Raw genomic sequence first — 25,658 nt, 5'->3', positions numbered from 1 at the left:
TACTCCAGGAGGCTGAGGCAGGAGAATGGCTTGAACTTGGGAGGCGGAGCTTGCAGTGAGCGGAGATCATGCCACTGCACTCCAGCCCAGGTGACAGAGCAAGACTCCGTCTCAAAAAAAAGAAAAAAACAATTACTTAGCTACTAGAAGTATTTAGACTACTCCAGGTAAGAGAAATAATTTCTCCTTGGAGATATGGAAACAGTATTTTCCTAAGTATGAAAAATAATTATCAGAATTTTAATGTATGTATCATTGTCATATTATGGTTTTTCAGGGAAGAACATACTAACATCTCATTTCAGCTGGACAGCCACTCAACTGAAATAATTCATAATATGGTCTGGAGCAAAAAGAAAAACTCAATCTGTTTTAATTTAGTTTGAATTTTCAAGCTACAAAGTCAGCAGCTCAGAACTAGCATTTAATTATTTCTGATACATCTGGACATTTATTTTGTATTTTCATAGGAATGTGTTTCTATAATTCTCTTCACCTTGCCTAAATTGCACTCCAGGACCACCCCTGCTCCCACCACGTGACATCAATTCAGCCCACCATCGTTTCCCTCATATGTGGAAATCACAGCCCACAGATTTATGTTTTCACTCTAAGTTCATATTCTAGAAAAGACGGAATATTTACGTAGGACTTTACATGTATTCAGTGCATTTAATAAAGTATGTTCCCTAGAGAAAGGCAGAGCTGACGGGGGGTATGTGTGTAGAACAGGAACAGTTTGACAGAAGAAATACTGGAAAGAAAAGGTTTCTACAATATTCTTCATGGACATCTCACTAGAGCTGGACACAAACACACAACTAGAAGCCTGGAGTAAGAAGAACAAACACTCTGCCAATCAAATGATTTACTTTATTCCCTTCAGAAGGGAGTATGGCTAACACCTTCCCAGCCACAGGGGAATATTTTAGAATAAGAATCATGAAAAGCAGTGCATTTTAAATTAAGTTAAAAGGAGCACTAGAGTTGCTCCCCAGCCTGTTCTCAACTGGACCAACTTTTCTGTTTTACACAAAAATTTTATGGTAGAAGGAATCTGAAAAACACTGACTGAGAATAAAAACAGTGCTACCTTCTCAGAGATATCATAAGAATTATGTGATGTAAATGTGTAAAATGCTTAGAACAGTGGCTCAGTAGAGGTTGGCAAGAATTATGATGCAGATAATGATTCAAGTCTGAACTATATAAGCAATTCAAAGAAAATGAAGCACAGATGCAATTATGATTCAGTATGTAGAAACTATACTTTCAACATCTCTAGCTTTTAAAGAATGATCACCCTAACAGGCATCTGAATTACAGAACTTTAAAACTGGAGTGTCTAGTCAGCAACACCAGATAAAGACTTACCTCTTCTTCTTGGTGATAATGAGCACGTCATTAAAAAGAAAGAAGTAGACTTGCTGTTTGGATGTCCTTCTTGAGAAAAGCACAGTGTCTTCTACATAGGCTGTCAATTCACCTCTTTTTACCAACCACCGGGAAGAGGAGACTAAAGGAAAAGGCTACAAAAGGAGAAAAACTCAGTGACCAAAGCCAAATTGAAATCCTTTTAAGATTACTGAAAGGAAAATCTAAAACGTGCATTCAAACAAATGATACTTATCATAGTATGCATCATTGTTTCATAGGCATATAAAACTGAACTATAAATATAGAAGTACAGAAAATTCAAGAAAAAATGAAAAAGAACAATATATCTTCTACTATAAAAAACTACTGACTTCCCAATATGAAACTAAAACTCAATGAGAAAATGTTACTGGATCAATAAAAAACCATGACCCTTCTATTAACTCTCAACTGAAAAAGAAAGTAAGGAGTTACTTAAAATTGAAAAGCCTAGTAATAAAATCTATCAGAATCAACTGGTTATTTTAAATATCTCAAATCAGAATCTAAACATACAGAAAAACACAACTGTAGGTTAATGAGACAAATATAAAAGTCTACATTTACTTTATGAACTAAAAAGGTTTCTTTCAAGAGAAAAACCTACATGCTTTTTTGTCTACAAATTATCTATTTAGCCATATTCTTGAGAACACCTATTCTTAAGATCATGGTAGCTTTCTTCATGGAAGTCTGTCCCTGAAAGCATCATACTACTTTCTGGCTGTGAAAATGAGGTTCTTCCAAAATAATCCATCATAATCATTATATCATAGAAAAGGCTGTATCCAAACAATTAGCATACTGCTTTTTTATTTTCTTTATTGTCTTGTACAAGCCAACTGGAAAACTCTCAAAACTACAGAACAATCCTTACCTTTGAAAGCTTCTTTTTTTTTTTTTTTTAAGTTACCAGAAATGTTTACTGCCAAAAATCTGATTTAAAAGACTACATCCATAAAATAAGCAAAAGTTCTTGGACACAAAATATAATGCAGAAATGTGGTGCAATCAAACATCACCCTTTTCAGGAAATAATAATTATAAATAGCTAAAGGAAATTGAGGATATTAGAGAGGAAATGAGAAGTCTAAGAAAGGATTTCATATTTATTTTAAACTTTATAAAGAGCTTTTAAAAGAAGATTGCTTATCATTTATATACTATTTTCCTGAAGGTCCAAAAAATGAAGATAAAAGATCATGGCGAACCCCAAACTTTTCAAAACTGGCTGCTAAGGGAATTCATGAAGTTCCCAACCCCCAAAATCTCGAAAACAGACAATTACCCTACAGAGACAGCTGAGACCTTAAAGGTCAACAGATTGCTTAGATAACTCCGGCAGACTAGGCAGCACATACAAGAGGTCACCTTGTGTCAGGGTAGGTCCGGCTGAAGGGCCGTAATTACAGGAAACACAGGACTATCTTGCTATTGCGTGTAACCCTACAAGATGAACCAAGGACAGTATTATGGTTAAGTTTCAGTGTACATGCTGCCCTGTGACTGTTCTGATTTAGGGGGTGGAGAAACAGAGATTTTTCAATTGTTTTATTGTTTTTAAAACAGATTAGTTTTTATGGAGTCCTCATACTCCACTAGGGGCAAAACTGAATTTCTATCTATAAACACCTAAAATTGACAATAGTTTTCAATACATCTATATTTCTTTTGAAACCAAAAATCCAATATTATATATAGTTTATGTTTCAAATTTATTGTTAGAAGACTGAACTCATTCAGATAGGTTTAATTAAAGAAGAGACATTAAAATGATCAAAATAAAGGAAATCAGAACAGCCCAAAGTGAGCATGAGTGAATTCCCCTAGTACAGAAGTGCTGAGACTAGAATCAAGGTGTGAACCAGAAACTAGAAAAGAAATTCATGAACAAAGATATATCCTAAACAGTACTGATGCAATGCCTACAGAGCACAGACTTTTCATTCTTTTTTTCTATTACCTAGAATCCTAGAAAACGAGCCTTGGCATAAAATGTAATTAATTTTATGGGGCAGCAAGAAAAGAAAGAGCTGCTGAACAGCAAATTTTTTTTTTTATGTTGAGATAAAATTTACATAACATGAAATTGACATATTGACCATTTCACCACTTCAGAGGGTATAGAATACAGTGGTTTCTAGTATGTTCACAGTGTTGTTCAATAATCACCATTATTCCAGAACATTTTTATTACCTCAAAAGGAAACCCCATATTCACTGAGCAGTCATCCCCCACTCTTCCTCCCGCAAGCATCTGGCAACCACTAATCTACTTTCTAACTCTATGGATTTGTCTATACTTGATGTGTCATATAAATGGAATTATACAACATGTGATCTTTGAATTTGGTTTCTCTCACCTAGCATAATATTTCCAAGGTTCATCCACATAGTAAATATCAGAACTTTATTCCTTTCTGTGCCTAAATATTTTACTATATACCTATATCACATTTTGTTTATCAATTCTTCCACTGATTTGAGCTATTTCCACTTTATTGGCTATTATGAATAATGCTGCCATGAAGATTCGTGTATATGCTTTTGAACATCTCTTTTCAGTTCTCTTGGGTATATATACCTAGGAGTGGAACTGCTGGGTCATATAGTAGTAACTCTTATGTTTAGATTTTTGGGAAATCACCAAACTGTCCGTTATTACACAAAGATTTTTCTTATATTTCCACTGGGGGGCCATCAGCCAGGCCCCCAAATGGCAACTAGCAAAGCCTTCTGTCAATTAACATCCCACCACTCCACTCAACCACACTGAATGTATGTCTCCTAATGCAGCCTGAGAACCCTCAACTTCTCCATGTGCTTATTCATAAGGTCAAACCCATCGCAGGACAAAAAAAAAAAAAAAAAAAAAAAAATTCTTCCCAACTCTGTAGAAGCAACTTTTAAAGAAAGCTGTTCTCTAGTGGAGAAAAAACACTGGATTTGAGACACAAACTAATCTCTGGTTTTTGATCTTGGTTGAGCGACCAGCTTTTTCTCTACAACCATCATTTTCTTTCCTCCCATCTCGGAGGATAAGCTCTACTGTCTTCAACACCCTGCTTTCAGCTCTAAGGCCTTATTCCCTTGATTTATTCCCCTCTCATTAGTATTCTCTCCCTCCTGGCTCCCTTTCTGCAAACTATCCTGAAGACTATCACTAAAATGGTCCCTTGACTTTGTGTATCCTCTAGTTATCATCACTACCCTATCCTCTTGATAGTCAAGCTTCTGGAATGAAAAGTCTAACCTGCTTCAAATGCTTCACATCCCATTCACTCTTCAATGCATCCACATCTATTTAAATATTCTGATAAAACATCTCAATAATGTTTTCTGCTTGTTTACTACAAATCAGGTCTGTTTCAATCCTTTATATCTCTTAAAGAATTTAATTTTCAAAATCATTCCATGAGGAAAAGTACTGTCATCAGCTTTATTTTAGGGTTCAGAAAACCAAGACATGAAAAGGTAAGTGATGCCCAAGGTTATACAGCTAGTATACTACAGCAACTCAGGCAGGCCAGCTCTGGAGCCTGTGCTCTAACTTTATACTAGCTTCCAAAGTGCCAATCCAGCGATGCTTTCTACCTCCTCTCATATTACTGCAGTTTAGCACTTGACAGTCTTCCAGGAAATCACAAGCAAAATTAAAAATGAAAAACGTGTGAAATGAAAATGAAACACACACACACACACACACACACGCCCTACAAAATTTACTTTCCTCCAAATTAGAAAAATAACCATATTATTATACAGTCATTGTTAAGAATGTGGACTCCAGAGTCAAAGATTTGAATCTAGACTTTATAACGTCTTCGTGTATAACCTTGAGCAAAGTATTTAATCTCTCTAGCTTCAGGTTCTTCATCTATAAAATGAAGTTAATAATAGGGTACTTTACAGGGTTCATGTGAGAATTAAATCAGATAAATATGAAAATGGCACTACTTAGTAAATTTGCAACCAATATTCTCATAGTAGTAGCACCTATAGCCATACCATAAAACAAATATGGCCAAAATAGAACTCATTACCTTCCCCTGAAACTTGTTCCTCCTCCTGAATTTCCTATCTGAGTGAGTGGGTGGCTCTCCACCCAGTCAACCCGACAAGACCCACTCCCTGACCACTGCCCCTCACAGGTAATGACCAATAACTAGTTTCGTCTGCATCTGTCCAAAGATTTCATCTGCAAAAGCAAATTGTATTTTTTTATATCTAAACCTTACTTTTTTCATTTAATAATGTATAAGAAAGATTTCCATATAGGTATCTAAAATTCTCCTTTATTCTTTTGAGTGGTATCACATTATTTGGGTATACTATAATTTATTTAATCAGTCCTCTTTGATAGATATTTAGATGTTTTTCCTCATCTTTCACTATTACAAACAACGCTCAGTGTGTGTATAATTTTATACATTGATGAGTACATCTGTAGAATAAATTCTTAGAAGTAAAATTGCTGAGTTGTAGTCACTTGCATTTGTAGTTTTGATAGTTATTGCCAAATTGCACACCATTGGAGTGGAACAATCTTTCCCACCGGCAACATATAAAAATGTCTTTCTCTCCAATTCCATCAATAAAATGTGTTATCAAACTTTTGAATTATTTATAAATCCAAAAGATGAGGTTCATTATCTTTATTTGCTAGTCTTCAAATAGCAATTTTCTTCTGAGTGAAATAAAGCATCTTCAAAACTTTAATCATCATTTGGGTTTCCTTTTCTGGTAGCAGTTTTCTAATTTGCAACTTTCTAGTGGTATTTTTTTTTCTTTGTTTTACACAACAGGAATTTATGTCTCACAGTTTTGGAAGACAGCCTAAGATGAAAGTGTCAGCAAGGCCAGGCTCTCAGAAGGTGCTAGAGAATAATCTGTTCCAGGTCTCTCCCCCAGCTTCTGGTAGTTTGCCGGCAATCTTTGGTGCTCCTTGGCTTGTAGACTAGTGGGTCTTCTCTTATCACTTTGATTTTATACATTGGGGATATTTACCCTTTGTCTATATGTGAGTTGTAACTATTTTTGTCTCCAGTTTGCTATTTGCCTTTGCACTTTTTTCATGGTCTTTTTCCCCCTATAGAGAAAATTTTTAAAAAGTTATATAGATAAATTGGACTTTTTTCTTTTAATGACTTCTGGCTTTGGAGTAAGTTGGAAAAGCCTTTCCCCACTGCTGAAGTTGTCTTTACTAAACACACATCTGATTGTGTCACTTCCCTAATGAGAACTTTTTAGTGGCTCCCAAATGACCTCACTCAGCTCCTCCTCTTGGTGCACAGGGATGTCCATATGAGCGTTTGCCTGCTACCGCAGCTCCGCCCTGCTCCTCTTGCACCCCAAGTCTACCCACAGTTCCTGAATTGCTTACAATTCCTGGGCCACAGCAGTGGAAACTGTGCGTTTGTTTCTGCTCTGAGACCCTTCCTAACTCACCTTTCAAGATTCAGGTCAAACACACCTCTGGCATGAAGCCTTGCCAGACTGCTCCAAGCCCCACAGCCTGTCTCTTGCTCTTAGAGCTGTCCATCTCCTTTCCATTTCCAGTACTTTCCATAGTCTTCTAGCTACTGTGATAGCTGTAGACTTTGCTGACTCCTTTGATTTTCAGCAGTCTTCTACTAGACTATGAGGGGAGGGATGACCATGTTTTTGTTTATCTACTGCCTTCCACATGGAAGATGCTCAGTAAATCTGTTGTATTCTTACAATACTTGCCATTGTACACTTGGATAAATCATTTAACCTCACTGAACCTCCATTTTATCATCATTAAAATAAATTAAATAGGAACGTCCACTGTTATTCATATAGTGTTATAAGGTCCTAAGATTTTACGAGTATTTCCAATTAATACTAATTAGTAATTCTAAGTGTTCTAAATTAAGTGCTCCACTGTAAATCTATACTTTAGGCTTGCAAATATTTTAATCATTGAATGAAAAAGAAAACAACCAACCGAAATTCATGAACTCAATTGATGTTAATCACTTATTTTAATGATCCTTGGGGTTAGTATTTTTCAGTTACAAATTAATTTTGGGTTCTGGACCGAGTTTTTTTTGAGTCTTGCTCTGTTGCCCAGGCTGGAGTGCAGTGGTGAGATATCGACACATTGCAACCTCTGCCTCCAGAGTTCAAGCGATTCTCCTGCCTCAGCTTCCCAAATAGCTGGGATTACAGGTGCCCGCCACTACATCCGGCTAATTTTTGTATTTTTAGTAGAGACAGGGTTTCATCATGTTGGTCAGGCTGGTCTCAAACTCCTGACCCCAGGTGATCCCTACCTCGGCCTCCCAAAGTGCTGGGATTACAGGCATGAGCCACCTTGCCCGGCCTGGACAGAGTTTCTTAATGTAATCTTATACCAACTGAGTTTCAGTGAAGAAGGGAAAAGAAAAATGGTTAGGGATTTTTTTCATCTTTCAAAAGGAGGAAATTAAAAAACAAAAAACAAACTTGTCAGATATATTTTCCAAAATATTTAGAAACAAATTAGAGAGAACGAGATATTGAGAACTAGGAGAAAGATGGGTTTTTTAATTGCTGTAAACGTCTGTACAAGAATATTAAAACTATTTAAAGTGTGCATGCATGCATGTGTGTGCGTGTGTGTCTGGTTTTTGGCAAATACCCATCTTCTTCCCTTTTACAGTTTGTGTTTCTGCATCTAAACCCTTACCGTCAGAATGTTACAGTAGAAGAGTTTACACTGACCTGCAAGTCAGGACGTCTGGACCTTAGTCCTGATTTTATCACCACTAGCCAAGTGACTGTGCAGACAATTATTCTCTGGGTTTCTTTTCCTTATTCTTTTTTTTTTTTTTTTTTTTTTTTTTTTTGAGACGGAGTCTTGCTCTCTCTCCCGAGCTGGAGTGCAGTGGCCAGATCTCAGCTCACTGCAAGCTCCGCCTCCCGGGTTCACGCCATTCTCCTGCCTCAGCCTCCCGAGTAGCTGGGACTACAGGCACCCGCCACCTCGCCCGGCTAGTTTTTTGTATTTTTTTTTTTTTTTTAGTAGAGACGGGGTTTCACCATGTTCGCCAGGATGGTCTCGATCTCCTGACCTCGTGATCCGCCCGTCTCGGCCTCCCAAAGTGCTGGGATTACAGGCTTGAGCCACCGCGCCCGGCCTCTTTTCCTTATTCTTAAAACAAAAGGGTGTAGCTGTACTGTATCAGTGATCCTCAATTTTAGTATATATGCTGCCAAAGCAAGCATGCAATAATCCTCAAACTACATGACATGGCAGAGAATCTGCTCTTCACAGAATACCATGAAATGCTGATCACTATAATTTGACTGCACGAAATAGAAACACTTTTACTAGGGAAAAACATGACCAGTCATTTAAAATGGTTTAATGACATTTACAAGTTATAAAACTAAATAGAGTCACAATTGTGAGCACTCACTTCCCATTAAAAACTCAGCCGGTGAGCTAACAAAAGAATGGCCATGACCTCGATTTGCCATTAACTGTCATTTTCTTCCTCTTTGTTCATCTTGTCATCTGCTCCAGAGCAGTATCAGACAAGGAATAACAAGCAGCACATATTCAAAAAAATTATGGGAGAAAAACAATCTTGAAAAAAATTACCTATTAACGATCTGTTTTGCAAACAAGAAAAGGAGTGTCCTTACTTAATTTAGGAGAACACTGGTCCAGGGCATGGAATATTACTGTTTTTCAGAACATTTTGAGAATAATGAAGGAATCTCCTTTCAATTCTAAAATTCTATTATTTTAACTACACTATTCTATTATTTTGTTTATTCCCCTAAGCTTGGTGTCTTCCTGGAAAAAAACAAAAAAGTCTTCTTAGATAATGCCTGGCTTCAGGGCCTGGAGAAAGGTCGCTCTGGTACAAGCAAAACCAAATTGCCTGAAGCATCTGCTACTCCTTCTTATCAATTTATGACCCTTCTTTGAAAAGCAAATTCCCATCTACTTTGTTGCCCTCAACTGTCTCTCTCTATTTAGAGAAAACTTAGGCAAGAACAGTAATGAACAAGGTACGAGAATACCTTAATTTTAAATTCCAGCTGGGAGTTAATTGTGTACATCATCTCAGTCCTTTCCATCTTCCGGGCGCCCTCATTGCACAGTCGAACCAACTGGGAACACAGAAGAGTAATGAGGGTTAAAGGTCAAGGAGAGAAACCTCACTTTCAAATCAGAACTCTAACAGGAAATAATTAACACTTGGGAAGCCCTAGAGACTTATTTCTGGCAGAGAACTCGCAGTTTTTCACAGTTAAGATATTCACATCCAGTTAGAAGTAGTGTGATTAGGATGTGAAGATAGAAGGGAAAAAAAGGTCGCCCTATCTCAGGGAAAGCTGCACTCCTTGCCCCTCTTCCAAATCAGAGCAGCTGAAGGGAGATGGCCATCCTCAAAGGCAAAATCTAAGCAGAGTGCTATGTAAAGCATGTGGCCAGTAAACGGAGTGCTGAAGAGGGAAGTCTTACAGGGGAGCCTGACAGTCAAGGATTCTTCAAAAATAGCCAAGCTAAGGCCATCAGTTACATTTCAGTTTCACTGGAAGCACTAAATTATCTATAAAGCAAAATTATCTACAAAGAACTTTCACAGTTGTTTAATGAGTACCTAATCTTCATTCACTGGTCTAAATCAAAAAGAATTTTGCATCTCAAATTTCTCATTAACTGGAAAACCTGAAAAAAAAAAATGCCCATGTAAGAGTCATTGGCCATAAAAACAAAGGTGATTGTTAAAAGGAGTGGAAATTTTAATTGGATTTATTTTTAATATTTCTGCTTTGTTAGGTAATGCCCACTATAAAAATATAGTTACAAAAATATAAACATGCCCACTATAGAAATAAATAAATGATTATTATAATATAGAAGTAAATAAAATAGGCCATAAAAGGTCCTGACCGACTCCCACCGAACAGATGTAGTTGGAAACAGACTGGGCCACATACTTTCTCTTTTTTTCCTATGTTTATATGAAGATATAAACACACACATATATGTATAGAAATTTTTCTTTCATTTTTGGAAATGATTATTCTATGCTGTGTGTCTTTTTTTTTCACTTATCAATTATTACAAACTAAATGTTTGTGCCTCCCCCAAATTCATGTTGAAATCCTAACCTTCAATGTGATAATATTAGGAGGCAGAGCCTTTGGAGGTAATTAGGTCACGAGAGTGGAGTCCTCATGAATGGCATTAGTGCCCTTATAAGAAGAGACAGAATAGCTTTCTTCTTCTCTCCACTCTCTCCCCACCATGTGAGGATACAGGGAGAAAGTAGCCATCTGCAAACCAGGAAACCAGCCTTTGGCAAGCACTGGATCTGCCTATACCTTGATCTTGGACTGCCCAGCCTCCAGAACTGTGAGCAATAAATACTTGTTCCTTAAACCACCCAGTTTATGGTACTCTGTTACAGCAGCTTGAATTAAGACAAAAATATTTCCCCTGCTAAAATATCATTCATTGAAAAAAAAAAAAGTTTATTTAGTACCTACTATGTTTCAGGTACTAGTGTTATAATATTCATAATCTCTAACCTTACGGAAGGGCAGACAAAAGGCAAAAAAAAAAAAAAGAAAAAAAAATCATAGACTGAGACCACAATGTAAAAACACAGAGGAGTAGGGGAGTGGCAAGTGGGGAGGGATCCAAGGGACCCTCTCCTGAGAGGTAATTTAAGCTGCAAGCTGAAGGACAAGTAGTTACTACTAAATGATAAGATGGTTCACGGAGAGGGGACACCATGAGCAAAGGATGAGATGAGAAAGTGTGTGACTGTTTGAGTGAGTCAAAGAAGATCCTGGCATGAAGGAAGGTGGCATGGGATGAAGCCAAAACAGGCCAAGGTCAGATCACGCAAGGTCTTAAACTGTCTGGATTGTATTCTAGGTGCAAAAAAAAGTCACTAGCAGGCTTTCAGTGGGGGAAATGATATGATCCAATTTATGTTATAATAATTATATGGACTTTCCACAATATATTTATTCTATTTCCTATTGATGGGCACTTAAACAATTTCTAATTGCTCACTTGGTATTTAGTTTTGGAGGACAAACCTGTCTTCAATGACAGCATATCTTTAGCTATGGCCTGTGAGTTCACTGATGCAGGAATTGATAGCCATATCAGATCAAAGCTGAGAGCCAAAATATCTAGGTGTGAGACAGGGGCAACCTGAAAATGCAATACCCTGAAAGGAACAGGGCATATCAGAGTGAAACGCAAGCACCGTATCAGGCTCCTGCTGCTTGGCACATTTTTGTGACTTCTCCTGGGGAATGTGTTCATAGCTCCCAAATCTATGTTCCCAGACTTTGTCTACATCCTAGGCTCTGGATCCAACTATTTACATGACATCTCTTCTTAAAAGTCCCAGAGCCATTTCAAATTCAGCACGACCAAACCTAAGCATATCCTTCATCACACTCTTGCCCCTGGCTCCACATTGTCTATCTTCGTGACTCACCTCAGCATCATCCACTTTCCCCCAAAATTTGGCCACGACTACTCAGACCTCTCCCTCTGCTTTGCCCTCCACATATAATCCAAGTCTCCTTAATGATGCTGTCCTGCTGTCCACTTCTCTCTACCTGCCCTGGCCACTGAACTCAGGCTCAGACCTCTTGCTGCCTGGATTACTGGTCTCTCAATTATTTTCCTCACTTCTGCCCTACCCTTATGCATCCTCCAAAAATAAGATGTCAGTTTTTCTAAGTTCAGATCGGATCATGAAACAACTCCACTAGAAATCCTTAAAAGGCTTCCTGAAGCTTTCAGAATAAAGTCTTAGCAAGACCCTTCATGATCCGGTGCCTACTTCCTTGATCCCTAACCTCTCACTGCTCCCATGTGGGGCCTCACCCTACCAAATGTTGGATGCATATGCTGTGTCCTGCCTTCCCTCTTTTGCATGTGTGTTTCCCTGTCTGAACATCCTTCACCACACTCCATCCGACTGACTCCTTCTTATCTGGATTTATATCCCCCTACTTGTCTTTCAGTGCTCAACGTGGGCATTACCTCTCCAAAAAGACCGGAGAGCGGAGAGTATAAAATTTCCGTAATTGTAAGCCCAGAGCCCAACATAGCATCTAACACCCAATGGGATATTCTGCAAATGTTTCTGCATAAACAAACCACCTTCAGAGCCAGTTTATAAGTCATTTTTTAAAAAAGAAATAATTTATTTATAGTTACCCTCCCTTTTATGTGGAGATGGGGTCTCATTACATTGCCCAGGCTGGTCTTGAACTCCTGACATCAAGTGATCACCCCACCTTAGCATCCCAAACTGCTGGGATTACATACATGGGCCAGCACACCAGGCCAATAGTTATCCCTTCATAAAATGAAAGGAAAAAGTGGCATTATTAAGTTTGGGTTACCTTATTTCTTAAACTTCCAAATTCTGAGCCCATTGGCAAAAGTTGGAGTCATGCCACCACTAGGGAAATCCTAAAGAAACCAAAAGTGCTTCAGAAGTCAGACCAAAACCAAGATCCTAAAATGTCTTCAGCAAAGGTGTCATCAATGGAGTTTATTTTAATCAGTATTTTGAAGGGACAAGCATTAATTTGGATATATGTGTTCTGCTGTTTTTATTGAAAGCAGCCTCAGTATATTACTGGACCTTCCTTCAATTTATGCCCAAGCTTTATTAAGTTTGGTTCACTACAATTTTTGTCCCAGGCCTAATAAATATATATTAGGCTTGGAACAGAAGCATATATATATGTATATGTATATACATATACACACACACATATATACACACACACACCTCTCTCAATGTTACTAGTAAAGAAACATAAATTAAATACAAATAAAGTCTTTTTGATCTGTCAAATTCACAAAGATTAATAGAATATCTGATCCTGGCAGTATGCAGTGAGAGAGACACTTTGAAATACTACTGGCAGATGTGGACAGGAACTTTTCTGGAAGGCACTTTGGCATTATATACCTTTAAATATTCTTTAAAATATTCTTGTATTTTTCTTCCCATAAACCCACTTCTGAAAATTTATCTTTAGAAATGGTTAGATGTGCACAATCATTTACGTAAGACAATGTTCAACGGAGCACAACTTAGAATGCCAAATGAAACAGGTACCATATATACCATGGATCCCCCACCCCAGGGCCATGGATTGGTTACAAGAACCCAGCGCACAGCAGGAGGTGAGCAGTGGGCAAGTGAGCATTACTGCCTGAGCTCTGCCTCCTCCTCTTGTCAGATTAGTCAAAGCATTAGATTCTCATAGGAATGTGAACCTTATTGTAAACTGCGCATGTGAAGGATCTAGGTTGTGTGCTCCTTATGAGAATCTAATGCCTGATGATCTGAGGTGAAATGGTTTCATCCCGAAACCACCTACCACCTACCCCCAACACCCCACCCATGTCTGTGGAAAAATCGTCTTCCATGAAACCAGTCTGGGGTGCCAAAAAGGTTGGGGGACCTCTTTTAAGTGTTCCTTTATAGCCATACACTAATATTGGAAAAAATTGAAAGCCAACCAGAAGGATACAAAATAGAATGACAACAGTCATCTTTAAGCGATAAAATTACTGCTACATTTTCCTTTCTGTCTCCTAAGTTTTCCAAATACTCTGCAATATACATTTATTATTGTACTCAATTTTCTTTTTTTTTTTTTTTTTTCGGAGACAGGGTATTGCTCTGTCACCCAGCTTGCAGTGCAGTGGTGTGATCACGGTCACATGGTCTATCATGGCATGATCAACATCCTGGGCTCAAGCAATCCTCCCACCTCAGCCTCCCGAGTAGCTGGAACGATAGCTGTGTGCCAGGCTAATTTTTTGATTTACTGTAGAAAAGAGGTCTCACTATGTTGCCCAGGCTGGTCTCGAACTCCTGGGCTCAAGCAATACACCTACCTCAGTCTTCCAAAATGCTGGGATTATAGGTGTGAGCCACTGCACTTGGCCACTTTATCCACTGTTAAAATATACCAATGTCAACTTAAATACATTCTTACGGAGCTGTACTTAGCCTTAGTACTTCCTCCCCTCCAAACTCTTCTCCCTTTACCACAGCTAACAATGGTTGAAAGTGTGATGTGGATGATTCTGGGACTACTTCTGCATATCAATAAAATATATACATATATAAAAAAACACACTTTATTATCTAGGTGTCATTAAACTATTTATATTGTTCTGCAACTTAATTTTCTGCACTGAACAACACAGTTTAGACACGTTTGTATGTTTTTATATAAATATATATTTATATATTGGCCCAAAGCCAACTAAGATAATGGAATAGAAGGCTCCACCGATCATCCTCCCTGCTACCCTCTTCAAGGACACCAATTTAACAACTATCTACACAGAAAAAACACTTTCATGAGAACCAAAAATTAGGTGAGCTCTCAATACCTGGTTTTATCTTCATATTGCTGAAAGAGGCACTGAAGAGATAGAAAAAACAGTTTTGAACCCCCGATGCCACCCCCCACCGCCCCCACCTCCTACAGCAGCAGCATGTTGCAGAGAGCATCTCTGGGCATTGCAGGAGAGAGAACACAGCAGCTGTGACGCACTAAACTCAGTGCTGCCCTGTTAGAGCAGAAAGAAAAATCCGACCAAACTCAGCTGATGCCCATCTACACAGATGGAGTATTTATATCAGCCCTACGCAGAAGGGAATCACCTATCCCAGCAGTTTGAACTTGAGCTTGGACCTCGCCACCAAGGCCTACAGCACTCTGTCTCTCTCAGAGAACTTGAAAGGCAGTTTAGGCCATAAGGACTGACACTTAAGACAAGTCTTAGTGCTGAACTAGGCCCAGAGACAATGGAATGGGGCTCACATGACATACTGAGACACCAGTTGTGGCAGCCAAGTGAGTGCTGAAATCACCCCTCCCCTAACCCCAGGCTACACAGCTGGAGCTCCAAAAGAAACCCCTTCCTTCTGCTTAAGAAGAGGAGAGGGAAAAATGGGCAGGGCTTTGTCTTACATCTTAGATACCAGCTCAGCCACAACAGGACAGGGTAATGTTCAGAGTTGTTAGGCCCCCGTTCCAGGCCCTACCTCCCAGACAACATTTCTTTGTTTTTTTTTTTGTTTTGTTTTGTTGTTTTTATTTGTGGGCGGGGGGCAGGGGGCAGGGGGCAGGGACAGAGTCTTGCTCTGTCGCCCAGGCTAGAGTGCAATGGTGCAATCTTGGCTCACTGCAACCTCCACCTCTCGGGTTCAAGTAATTCTCCTGCCTCAGTCTCCCAAGTAGCTGAGATTACAGTTGCCCGCCACCACGCCCAGCTAATTTTTTGTATTTTCAGTAGAGACAGGGTTTCGCCATATTGGCCAGGCTGGTCTCAAACTCCTGCCCTCAGGTGATCCACTTACCTCGGCCTCCCAAAGTGCTGGGATTAAAGGCGTGAGCCACTGTGCCTGGCCCCAGACAACATTTCTACACACACCCTGGGCCAGAAGGGAACCTGCTGCCTTGAAGAAAAGAATCCAGTCCTGGCAGTATTCATCACCGGCTAACTGAAGAGCCCTTGGGCCCTGAATAAACAGCATGGATACCCAGGTACTATGCTGAGGGCCTTGAGTCAGCCTCTGAGACTTCCTGGATTCAGGTACCAGCACGGCCACAGGAAGGCAGAGCACCAAGCAGGCTTCTGGGGTCCCCTACTCCAGGACTTGACTTTTGGATGCCATTTCTGGACCTGCCCTGGGTCAGAGGGGAGCCCACTGCCCTGAAGGGTGAGTCCCAGGCCAGGCAGCATTCACCACAAGCTGACTTAAGAACCCTCGGACCTTAAGGGAACATCAACAGTAGTCTGGCAGTACTCCCTGTGGCCTGGGGTGGTGGCGGCTAAAAAGTGAGGTTCCCCTGTCTTTGGAAAAGGAAGAAATGCATCTTGTGGTTTGAGTGGCAGCTCAGCCTCAGACAGAACACCAGCTAGACTTCTAAGGTTTTTGACTCTAGTCCCTGACTCACAAACAGTACCCCTAGACCCACCTGGGACCTGGGGGACCTCCCTGGCCTGAAGGGAAGGACACAGGCCTGGCTGGCGTTGCCATCACCTGACTGTAGAGCCTAAGGGCCTTGAATAAACAGACGGTAGCTAGGGAGTGGTTAGAGCAGACCTTGAGCAAGATCCAGCACTGTGCTGGCTTCAGGTCTGACCCGGCACAATCAGAGTGAGGTTGGCCACAGGGGTGCTTGTGTCACTCCACCCCCATCTTTAGGTGACTCTGAACAAAGACAGAGGCTATGTATCTGGGAGAAAGTAAGGGAAGAGAACAAGAGTCTCTACCTGGTAATCCAGAGAATTCTTCTAGATCTTAGACCATCAAGGTGGTACCTATATGAATCTGCTTGGGGTGCCCCTAATGCAGATACAGCTTAGATCACAACACCCAAGTTCTTTCACATGTCTGGAAAGCCTTCCCAAGAAGGATGGGTAAAAATAAGCCCAGACAGTGAAGACAACAATAAATATCTAACTCTTCCATGCCCAGATAACAAAGGACATCTCACTAGCATCAACACCATCCAGGAAAACATGATTTCACCAAATGAACTAAATAAGGCACCAGGGACCAATCCTGGAGAAACACACATATGTGACTTTTCAGGCAAAGAGTTCAAAATAGCTGTGTTGATGAAACTCAAGAAATTCAAGATAATACAGAGAAGGAATTCAGAATTATATCAGCTAAATTTAATAAAGAGACTGAAATAATTAAAAGAAATCAAGCAGAAATTCTGGAGCCAAAAAATGCAATTGGCGGCCAGGCATAGTGGCTCATGTCTGTAATCCCAGCATTTTGGGAGGCCGAGGTGGGCGGATCACTTGAGGCCAGGAGTTTGAGACCAGCCTGGCCAGCATGGTGAAACCCTGTCTCTACTAAAAATACAAAAAATTAGCCGGGCATGGTGGTGCGTGCCTGTAATCCCAGCTACTTGGGAGACTGAGGCATGAGAATCGCTTGAACCCAGTAGGTGGAAGTTCCAGTGAGCCAAGATTGCACCAATGCACTCCAGTCTGGGTGATGGAGTGAGACTCCATCTCGAAAAACAAAAAACAAAAAACAAAAAAAGGCAATTGGCATACTGAATACTGCACCAGAGTCCTTTAATAGCAGAAATGATCAAGCAGAAGAAAAAAACAGTGAGCTTGAAGCTTGAAGACAGGCTATTTGAAAATACACAGTCAGAGGAGATAACAGAAAAAAGAATATAAAATGATTAAGCATGGCTACAGGATCTAGAAAACAGCCTCAAAAGGACAAATCTAAGAGTTATTGGGCTTAAAGAAGATGTAGAGAAAGACAGGGTAGAAATTTTATTCAAAAGGATATAACAGGGAACTTCCCAAACCTAGAGAAAGATATCAATATCCAAGTACAAGAAGGTTACAGAACACCAAGCAAATTTAACCCAAAAAGGACTACCTCAAGGCATTTAATAATTAAATACCCAAAGGTCACAGATAAAGAAAGGCTCCTAAAAGCAGCAAGAGGCTGAGGATGGTGGTTCGCACCTGTAATCCCAGCACTTTGAGGGACCAAGGCAAGAGCATCACTTGAGCCCAGGAGTTTTTGTTTGTTTCCAACTTTTATTTTAGCTTCAGGGCTACATATGCCCAATATGCAGGTTTGTTACATAGGTAAACATGTGACGTGGTGGTTTGCTGCACAGTTCATCCCATCACCCAAGTATTGCCCAGAATCCACTAACTATTCTCCCTAATTCTCTCCCTCCTCCCACCCACTATCCTCCACTAGGCCCCAGTGTATGATGTTCCCCCCTTGTGTCCATGTATTCTTATCATTTAGCTCTCACTTATAAGTGAGAACACGTGGTATTTGTTTTTCTGTTCCTGCATTACTTTGCTAAGGATAATGGCCTCCAGTTCCATCCATGTCCCTGCAAGGACATGATCTTATTCTCTTTTATGGATACATAGTTATACCATGATGTATATGTACCACATTTTGTTTATCCAGTCTATCACTGATAGGTATCTAACTGGATTCCATGTCTTTGTTATTGTAAATAGTGCTGCAATGAACATACATGTGCATGTGTCTTTATAACAGAACAATTTCTATTCCTTTGGGTACATACCCAGTAATGGGATTGCTGCATCAAATGGCATTTCTGTTTCTAGGTCTTTGAGGAATCACCACATTCTCTTCAATAATGGTTGAACTAATATACACTCCCACCAATACTGTAAAAGCATTCTTTTTTCTCCACAACCTCACCAGCATCTGTTATTTTTTGAATTTTTAATAATAGCAATTCTGACTGGTGTGCGATGGTATCTCCTAGTGGTTTTGATTTGCATTTCTCTAATCAGTGATGTTGAGTTTTTTAAAAATATGTTTGTTGGCTGCATGTATGCCTTCTTTTGAGAAGTGTCTGTTCATGTCCTTTGCCCACTTTTTAAGAGTTTTTTTTTTTCCTTGTAAATTTGTTTAAGTTTCTTATAGATGCTGGATATTAGAACTTTGTCAGATGCATAGATTACAGAAATTTTCTCCCATTCTGTATGATGTCTGTTTACTCTGTTGATAGTTCCCTTGGCTGTGCAGAAGCTCTTTAGTTTAATTAGATCTCACTTGTCAATTTTTGCTTTTGTCACGACTGTTTTTGGCATCTTCATCATGAAATCTTTGCCCATGCCTATGTACTGAATGGTACTGACCAGGTTTCCTTTCAGGGTTTTACAGTTTTAGGGTTTACGTTTAAGTCTTTAATCTATCTTGATTTTTGTATATGGTATAAGAAAGGAATCCAGTTTCAATTTTCTGCATACAGTTAGCCAGTTCTTCCAGTACCATTTATTAAATGGGAAATCCTTTCTCCACAGTCTGTTTTGGTCAGATTTGTTGAAGATCAGATGATTGTAGGTGTACGGTCTTATTTCTGGGTTCTCTATTCTATTCCATTGGTCTATGTGTCTGTTTTTGTACCAGTACCATGCTGTTTTGGATACTATAGCCCTGTAGTATAGTTTGAAGTCACGCAGTGTGACGCCTCCAGCTTTGTTCTTTTTGCTTAGGATTACCTTGGCTATTTAGGCTCGTGTGTTCCATATGAATTTTAAAATACTTTTTTTATAATTCTGTGAAGAATGTCAATGGTAGTTTAATAATAATAGCATTGAGTCTATAAATTCCTTTGGGCAGTATTGCCATTTTAATGATACTAATTCTTCCTATCCATGAGCACGGAATGTTTCTCCATCTGTTTACATCATCTCTGATTTCTCTGGGCAGTGGTTTGTAGTTCTCCTTGAAAAGGTCCTTACTTCCCTTATTAGCTGTATTCTTAGGTATTTTATTCTTTTTGTGTTAATTGTGAATGGAAGTTCACTCATGATTTAGCTCTTGGATCATCCATTGTTGGTGTATAGGAATGCTGGCGATTTCTGCAAATTAATTTTGTATACTGAGACTCTGCTGAAGTTGTTAATCAGTTTAAGAAGCTTTTGGAGCCCAGGAGTTTGAGAACAAGCTGGATAACATAGTGAGACCCCATCTCTACAAAAAATAAATAAACAAAAGCAGCAAGAGAAAAGAAACAAATAACATAAAATGGAGCTGCAATATATCTGGCAACAGACTTTTCAGTGGAAACCTTACAGGCCATGAGAGAGAGGCATGACATATTTCAAGTGCTGAAGGCAAAAAACTTTTACCCTAAAATAGTATATCCAGGGAAAATATCCTTCAAACATGAAGGAGAAATAAAGACATTCCCAGACAAACAAAAGCTGAGGCATTTCATCAACACTAGACCTTTCCTGCAAGAAATGCTAAAGTACTGTAATCAGAAAGAAAACGATGTTAATCAACAATAAGTAATCACCTGAGGGTACAAAACTCCCTGGTAATAGTAAGTACATAGAAAAACACAGAATATTATAACACTGTAACTATGGTGTGTAAACTACCCCTACCCTAAGTAGAAGAGTAAATGATTAACCAATCAAAAATAGTAACTACAACAACTTTTCAAGACATAGTCAGTACAATAAGATAAAAACAGAAACAACAAAATGATTAAAAGTGGGAGTATGAAGTTAAGACATAGAGTTCTTATTAGTTTTCTATTTGCTTGTTTCCTTGCTTATGCAAATAGTGCTGTTATTGTGTTAAAATAATGGATTATAATATTTGCAAGCCTCATGATAACCTTAAACCAAAAAATATACAATGGACACATGCAAAATAAAATGCAAAAAACTAAACCATATCATCAGAGAAAATAACCTTTGCTAGAGGAAAATGAAAAAGAAAGAAAGAAGGAATAGAAGACCACAAAACAACTAGAAAACAAATAATAAAAGGGCAGAAGTATTACCACTGAATGTAAATGGACTAAACTCTCCAATCAAAAGACAAAGACTGGCTGAATGGATTAAAAAAAAAAAAAAAAAGACTGATTGATCTGTTGCCTACAAGAAACACTTTACCTATAAAGACACACATAGGCTAAAAACAAAGGGATGGAGAAAGATACTACATGTCAATGGAAACCCACCTCCCCCCCTCCAAAAAAAAACAAGAGATACTATATTTGTATCAAACACAATGGATTTCAAAAAAAAACTATAAGAAGACACAAAGAAAGTCAGTATATAATGATAATAGGGTCAATTCAGCAAGAGAATATAATAATTTTAAATATATATGAACTCAACACTGGAGCGCGTAGATATATAAAGCAAATATTATTATGGATAAGGAGATAGACCACAGTACAATAAGAGCTAGAGACTTCAACACCCCACATTCAGGACTCGACAGTTCTTTCAGACAGAAAATCAACAAAGAAACATCAGACGTAATCTGCACTATAGACCAAATGGATCTAATAGATATTTACAGAACATTTCATCCAGGAGCTACAGAATACACATTCTTTTCCTCAGCACATGGATCATTCTCAAGAATAGTCCATATTTAGGTCACAAAACAAGTCATAAAACATGCAAAAGTTCTGAAGTAATATCAAGTATATTCTTTGACCATAATGAAGTAAAACTAAAAATTAATAAGAGGAATTTTGGAATCTGTACAAATACATAGAAATTAAATAATATGCTCCTGAATGACCAGTAGGTTAAAGAAGAAATTAAGAAGGAAATTGAAAAATTTCTTGAAACAAATGATAATGGAAACACAACATATCAAAACCTATGTGATACACTAAAAGCAGTACTAAGAGGGAATTTTACAGCTGGAAGTGCCTACATCAAAGAAGAGGAAAAGGCCGGGTGCAGTGGCTCACGTCTGTAATCCCAGCACTTTGGGAGGCCGAGGTGGGTGGATCACTTGAGACCAGGAGTTCAAGATCAGCTTGCCAACATGGTGAAAGAAACCCCATCTCTACTAAAAAATAATACATGGGCATATACCCAAAGGACTATAAATCATGCTGCTATAAAGACACATGCACGCGTATGTTTACTGCAGCACAATTCACAATAGCAAAGACTTGGAACCAACCCAGTGTCCATCAATGATAGACTGGATTAAGAAAATGTGGCACATATACACTATACACCATGGAATACTATGCAGCCATAAAAAAGGATGAGTTCATGCCCTTTGTAGGGACATGGATGAAGCTGGAAACCATCATTCTGAACAAACTCTCGCAAGGACAGAAAACCAAACACTGCATGTTCTCACTCATAGGTGGGAATTGAACAATGAGAACACTTGGACACAGGGTGGGGAACATCACACACCGGGGCCTGTCGTGGCGTGTGGGGAAAGGGGGATAGCATCAGGAGATATACCTAAGGTAAATAATGAGTTAACGGGTACAGCACACCAATATGGCACATGTATACATATGTAACAAACCTGCACATTGTGTACATGTACCATAGAACTTAAAGTATAATAATAAAAAAGCATAATAATAATAATAATAATATAAAAATTAGCCAGGCATGTGCCTGTAGTCCCAGTTACTTGGGAGGCTGAAGCATGAGAATTGCTTGAACTCAGAAGGTGGAGGCTGGTAGTGAACCAAGATCACGCCACTGCATGCCAGCCTGGGAGAAACAGCAAAACTCTGTCTCAAAAAAAAAAAAAAAAGGAAAAAGGAAAAATTTCAAATAAACTAACAATAAAACTCAAAGAACTAGAAAAGTAAGTGCAAACCAAACCCAAAATTGGTAGAAAATAAATAATTTTAAAAATCTAGAGGAAATGGACAAATACTTAGACACATATCACCTACCAAGATTGAACCAAGAAGAAATCCAAAAGCTGAATAGACCAATAACAAGTAATGAGATAGAAGCTGTAATAAAAAGTCTCCAGTAAAGGAAAACCTGAGACTCAATGGTTTTACTGCTGAATTCTACCAATCAGTTAAAGAAGAAGTAATGCCAACCCTACCCAACCTATTCCAGGAAATAGAGGAGGAGGGAATACTTCTTAACTAATTCTACAAGGCTAGTATTTCCGTGATACCAAAACCAGACAAAGACACATCAAAAATAAAACTACAGGACAATATCTCTGATTAATATTAATGCAAAAATCCTCAACAAAATACTAGCAAACTGAATTCAACAACGCATTAGAAAGATTATTTATCATGACCAAACGGGATTTATCCCTGGGATGCAAGGATGGTTCAACATAGGCAAATCAATCAGCGTAATACATTATATCAACCAAATGAAGGACAAAAATCATATGATCATTTCAATTGTGCAGAAAAAGCATTTGATAAAATTCAACATCCCTTCATGATAAAAACCCTCAAAAACTAGGTATAGAAGGAATATACCCCAACATGATAAAAAATCATGTATGACAGACCCATAGCTAGTATCATACTGAATGGGGAAAAATGGAGAGCCTTTCTTCTAATATCTGGAACATAACAAGGATATCCATTTTCACCACCGTTATTTAACATACTGGAAGTCCTAGCTAGTGCAATCAAACAAGAGAATGATATAAAGACCATCCAAATTTGGAAGGAAGAAATCAAATTATCCTGTTTGCAGATTATAAGATCTTATATTTGGAAAAACCTAAAGGCTCCACAAAATAAAAACTATCAGAACTGATAAACAAATTCAGTAAAGTTGCAGGATACAAAATCAACATACAAAAATCAGTAGCATTTCTATATGCCAACAGTGAACAATGTGTAAAAGAAATTAAAAAGTAATCTCATTTACAATAGCCACACATAAAATCAAATACTTAGGAATTAACCAAAGAAGTGAAAGATCTCCATAATAAAAACTATAAAACACTGATTAAAGAAATGGAAGAAGACACCAAAAAATTGAAAAATATTCCATGTTCATGGATTGGAAAAATCAGTATTATTAAAATGTCCACACTACACAAAGAAATCTACAGATTAAATGTAAACCCTATCAAAGTACCAATGACATTCTTTACAAAAATATAAAAAATCCTAAAATTTATATGAAACCACAAAAGATCCACAACGGCCACAGCCATCCTAAGCAAAAAGAACAACATTGGAAGAATCACGTTACCTGACTTCAAATTATACTACAGAGTTATAATAACCAAGACAGCATGGCACTGGCATAAAAACAGACACATACGCCAGAAAAGCAGAAGAAAATAACTTAAAAACAAATCCACATACCTACAGTGAACTCATTTATGACATGAATGCCAAGAACATACACTGAGGAAAAGACAGTCTAATAAACGGTGCTGGGAAAACTGAAAATCCATACGTAGAAGAATAAAACTATACCCCTATCTCTTACCGTATACAAAAATCAAATCAAAATGGAGTAAATACTTAAATCTAAGACCTCAAACTATGAAACTACTACAAGAAAATGTTGGGGAGAATCTATAGGACATTGGTCTGGGCAAAAATTCCTTGAAAAATACCCTACAACCACAGGCAACCAAAGTAAAAATGGACAAAAGGGATCACATCAAGTTAAAAGTCTTCTGCAAAGTATAGAGTCAACAAAGTGAAGAGACAACCCCCAGAATAGAAGGGAAATATGTGCAAGCTACCCATCTGACAAGGGATTAATAACCAGAACATATAAGGAGTTCAAACAACTCTATAGGAAAAAATCTAATAATCCAATCAAAAATGTGCAAAGATTTGAATAGACATTTTTCAAAAGAAGACACACAAATGGCAAACAGGCATATGAAAAGGTCCTCAACATCACTGATCATTAGCGAAATGCAAATCAAAACTACAATGAGATGTCATCTTATTCCAGTTAAAATGGCTTATATCCAAAAGACAGGCAATAACAAATGCTGGCAAGGATGTGGAGAAAAGGCAACCCTCATACACTGAGCGTGAGCATGTAAATTAGTACAAACACAATGGAGTACAGTTTGGAGGTTCCTTTAAAAACTAAAAATTGATTACTATATGATTCAGAAATCCTACTGCTGGGTATATACCCAAAAGAAAGGAAATCAGTATATCAAAGAGATATCTGGACTTCTATGTTTGCTGCAGCACTGTTTACAATAGCTAAGATCTTGAAGCAAACTAAGTGTCCATCAATAGATGAATGAATAAAGAAAATGTAGTACATATACACAACGGAGTATCATGCAACCATGAAAAAGAATGATATCCAGTCATTTGCAACAACATGGCTATAACAGGAGATCATTATGTTAAATGAAGTAAGCCAGACACAGAAAGGCAAACATTACATGTTCTCATTTGTGGGATTAAAAAAACTTTTTAAATGAACTCATGGACACAGAGAGTAGAATGATGCTTACTGGAGGCTAGGAAGGGTAGTCGGGGGCTGGGGAGGAGGTGGGGATGGTTAATGGGTACAAAAAAAAATAGAATGAATAAGACCTACTATATGATCTATAAGATAGCACAACAGGGTGACAATAGTCACTAATAACTCCCTACATTTTAAAATAAAGAGTTTAATTGAATTATTTTTAATTCAAAAAATAAATGCTTGAGGGGATGGATACCCCATTCTCCATAATGTGTTTATTTTTTATTTTTCAAATACTTTAAGTTCTAGGGTGCATGTGCACAACGTGCAGATTTGTTACATATGTATACATGTGCCATGTTGGTGTGCTGCACCCATTAACTCGTCATTTACATTAGGTATATCTCCTGATGTTATCCCTCCCCCTTCCCCCCAACCCCACAACAGGCCCTGGTGTGTGATGTTCCCCACCCTGTGTCTA

The 25,658-nt window shown here is 38.4% G+C and overlaps 1 protein-coding gene across 1 annotated transcript in view; it reads right to left on the bottom strand.

Moving 5' to 3' along the window:
* The window catches only part of ARHGEF26 (Rho guanine nucleotide exchange factor 26), a 136,853-nt gene that overhangs the window by 30,583 nt on the left and 80,612 nt on the right, over positions 1-25,658 (bottom strand). Inside the window, exons 9-10 of the mRNA XM_050778226.1 lie at positions 9,457-9,546; positions 1,375-1,529 (exon numbers count right to left, since the gene is read on the bottom strand). Of these exons, the coding sequence (XP_050634183.1) occupies positions 1,375-1,529; positions 9,457-9,546 (245 nt within the window). The remainder of the gene's footprint in view (positions 1-1,374; positions 1,530-9,456; positions 9,547-25,658) is intronic.

Source organism: Macaca thibetana, chromosome 2 (genome assembly GCF_024542745.1).
Source record: "Macaca thibetana thibetana isolate TM-01 chromosome 2, ASM2454274v1, whole genome shotgun sequence".
In the NCBI taxonomy this organism is placed as follows: domain Eukaryota; kingdom Metazoa; phylum Chordata; class Mammalia; order Primates; family Cercopithecidae; genus Macaca; species Macaca thibetana.
Note: the sequence above shows the minus strand (reverse complement) of the source record. Positions and strands in the feature narration are given on the sequence as shown.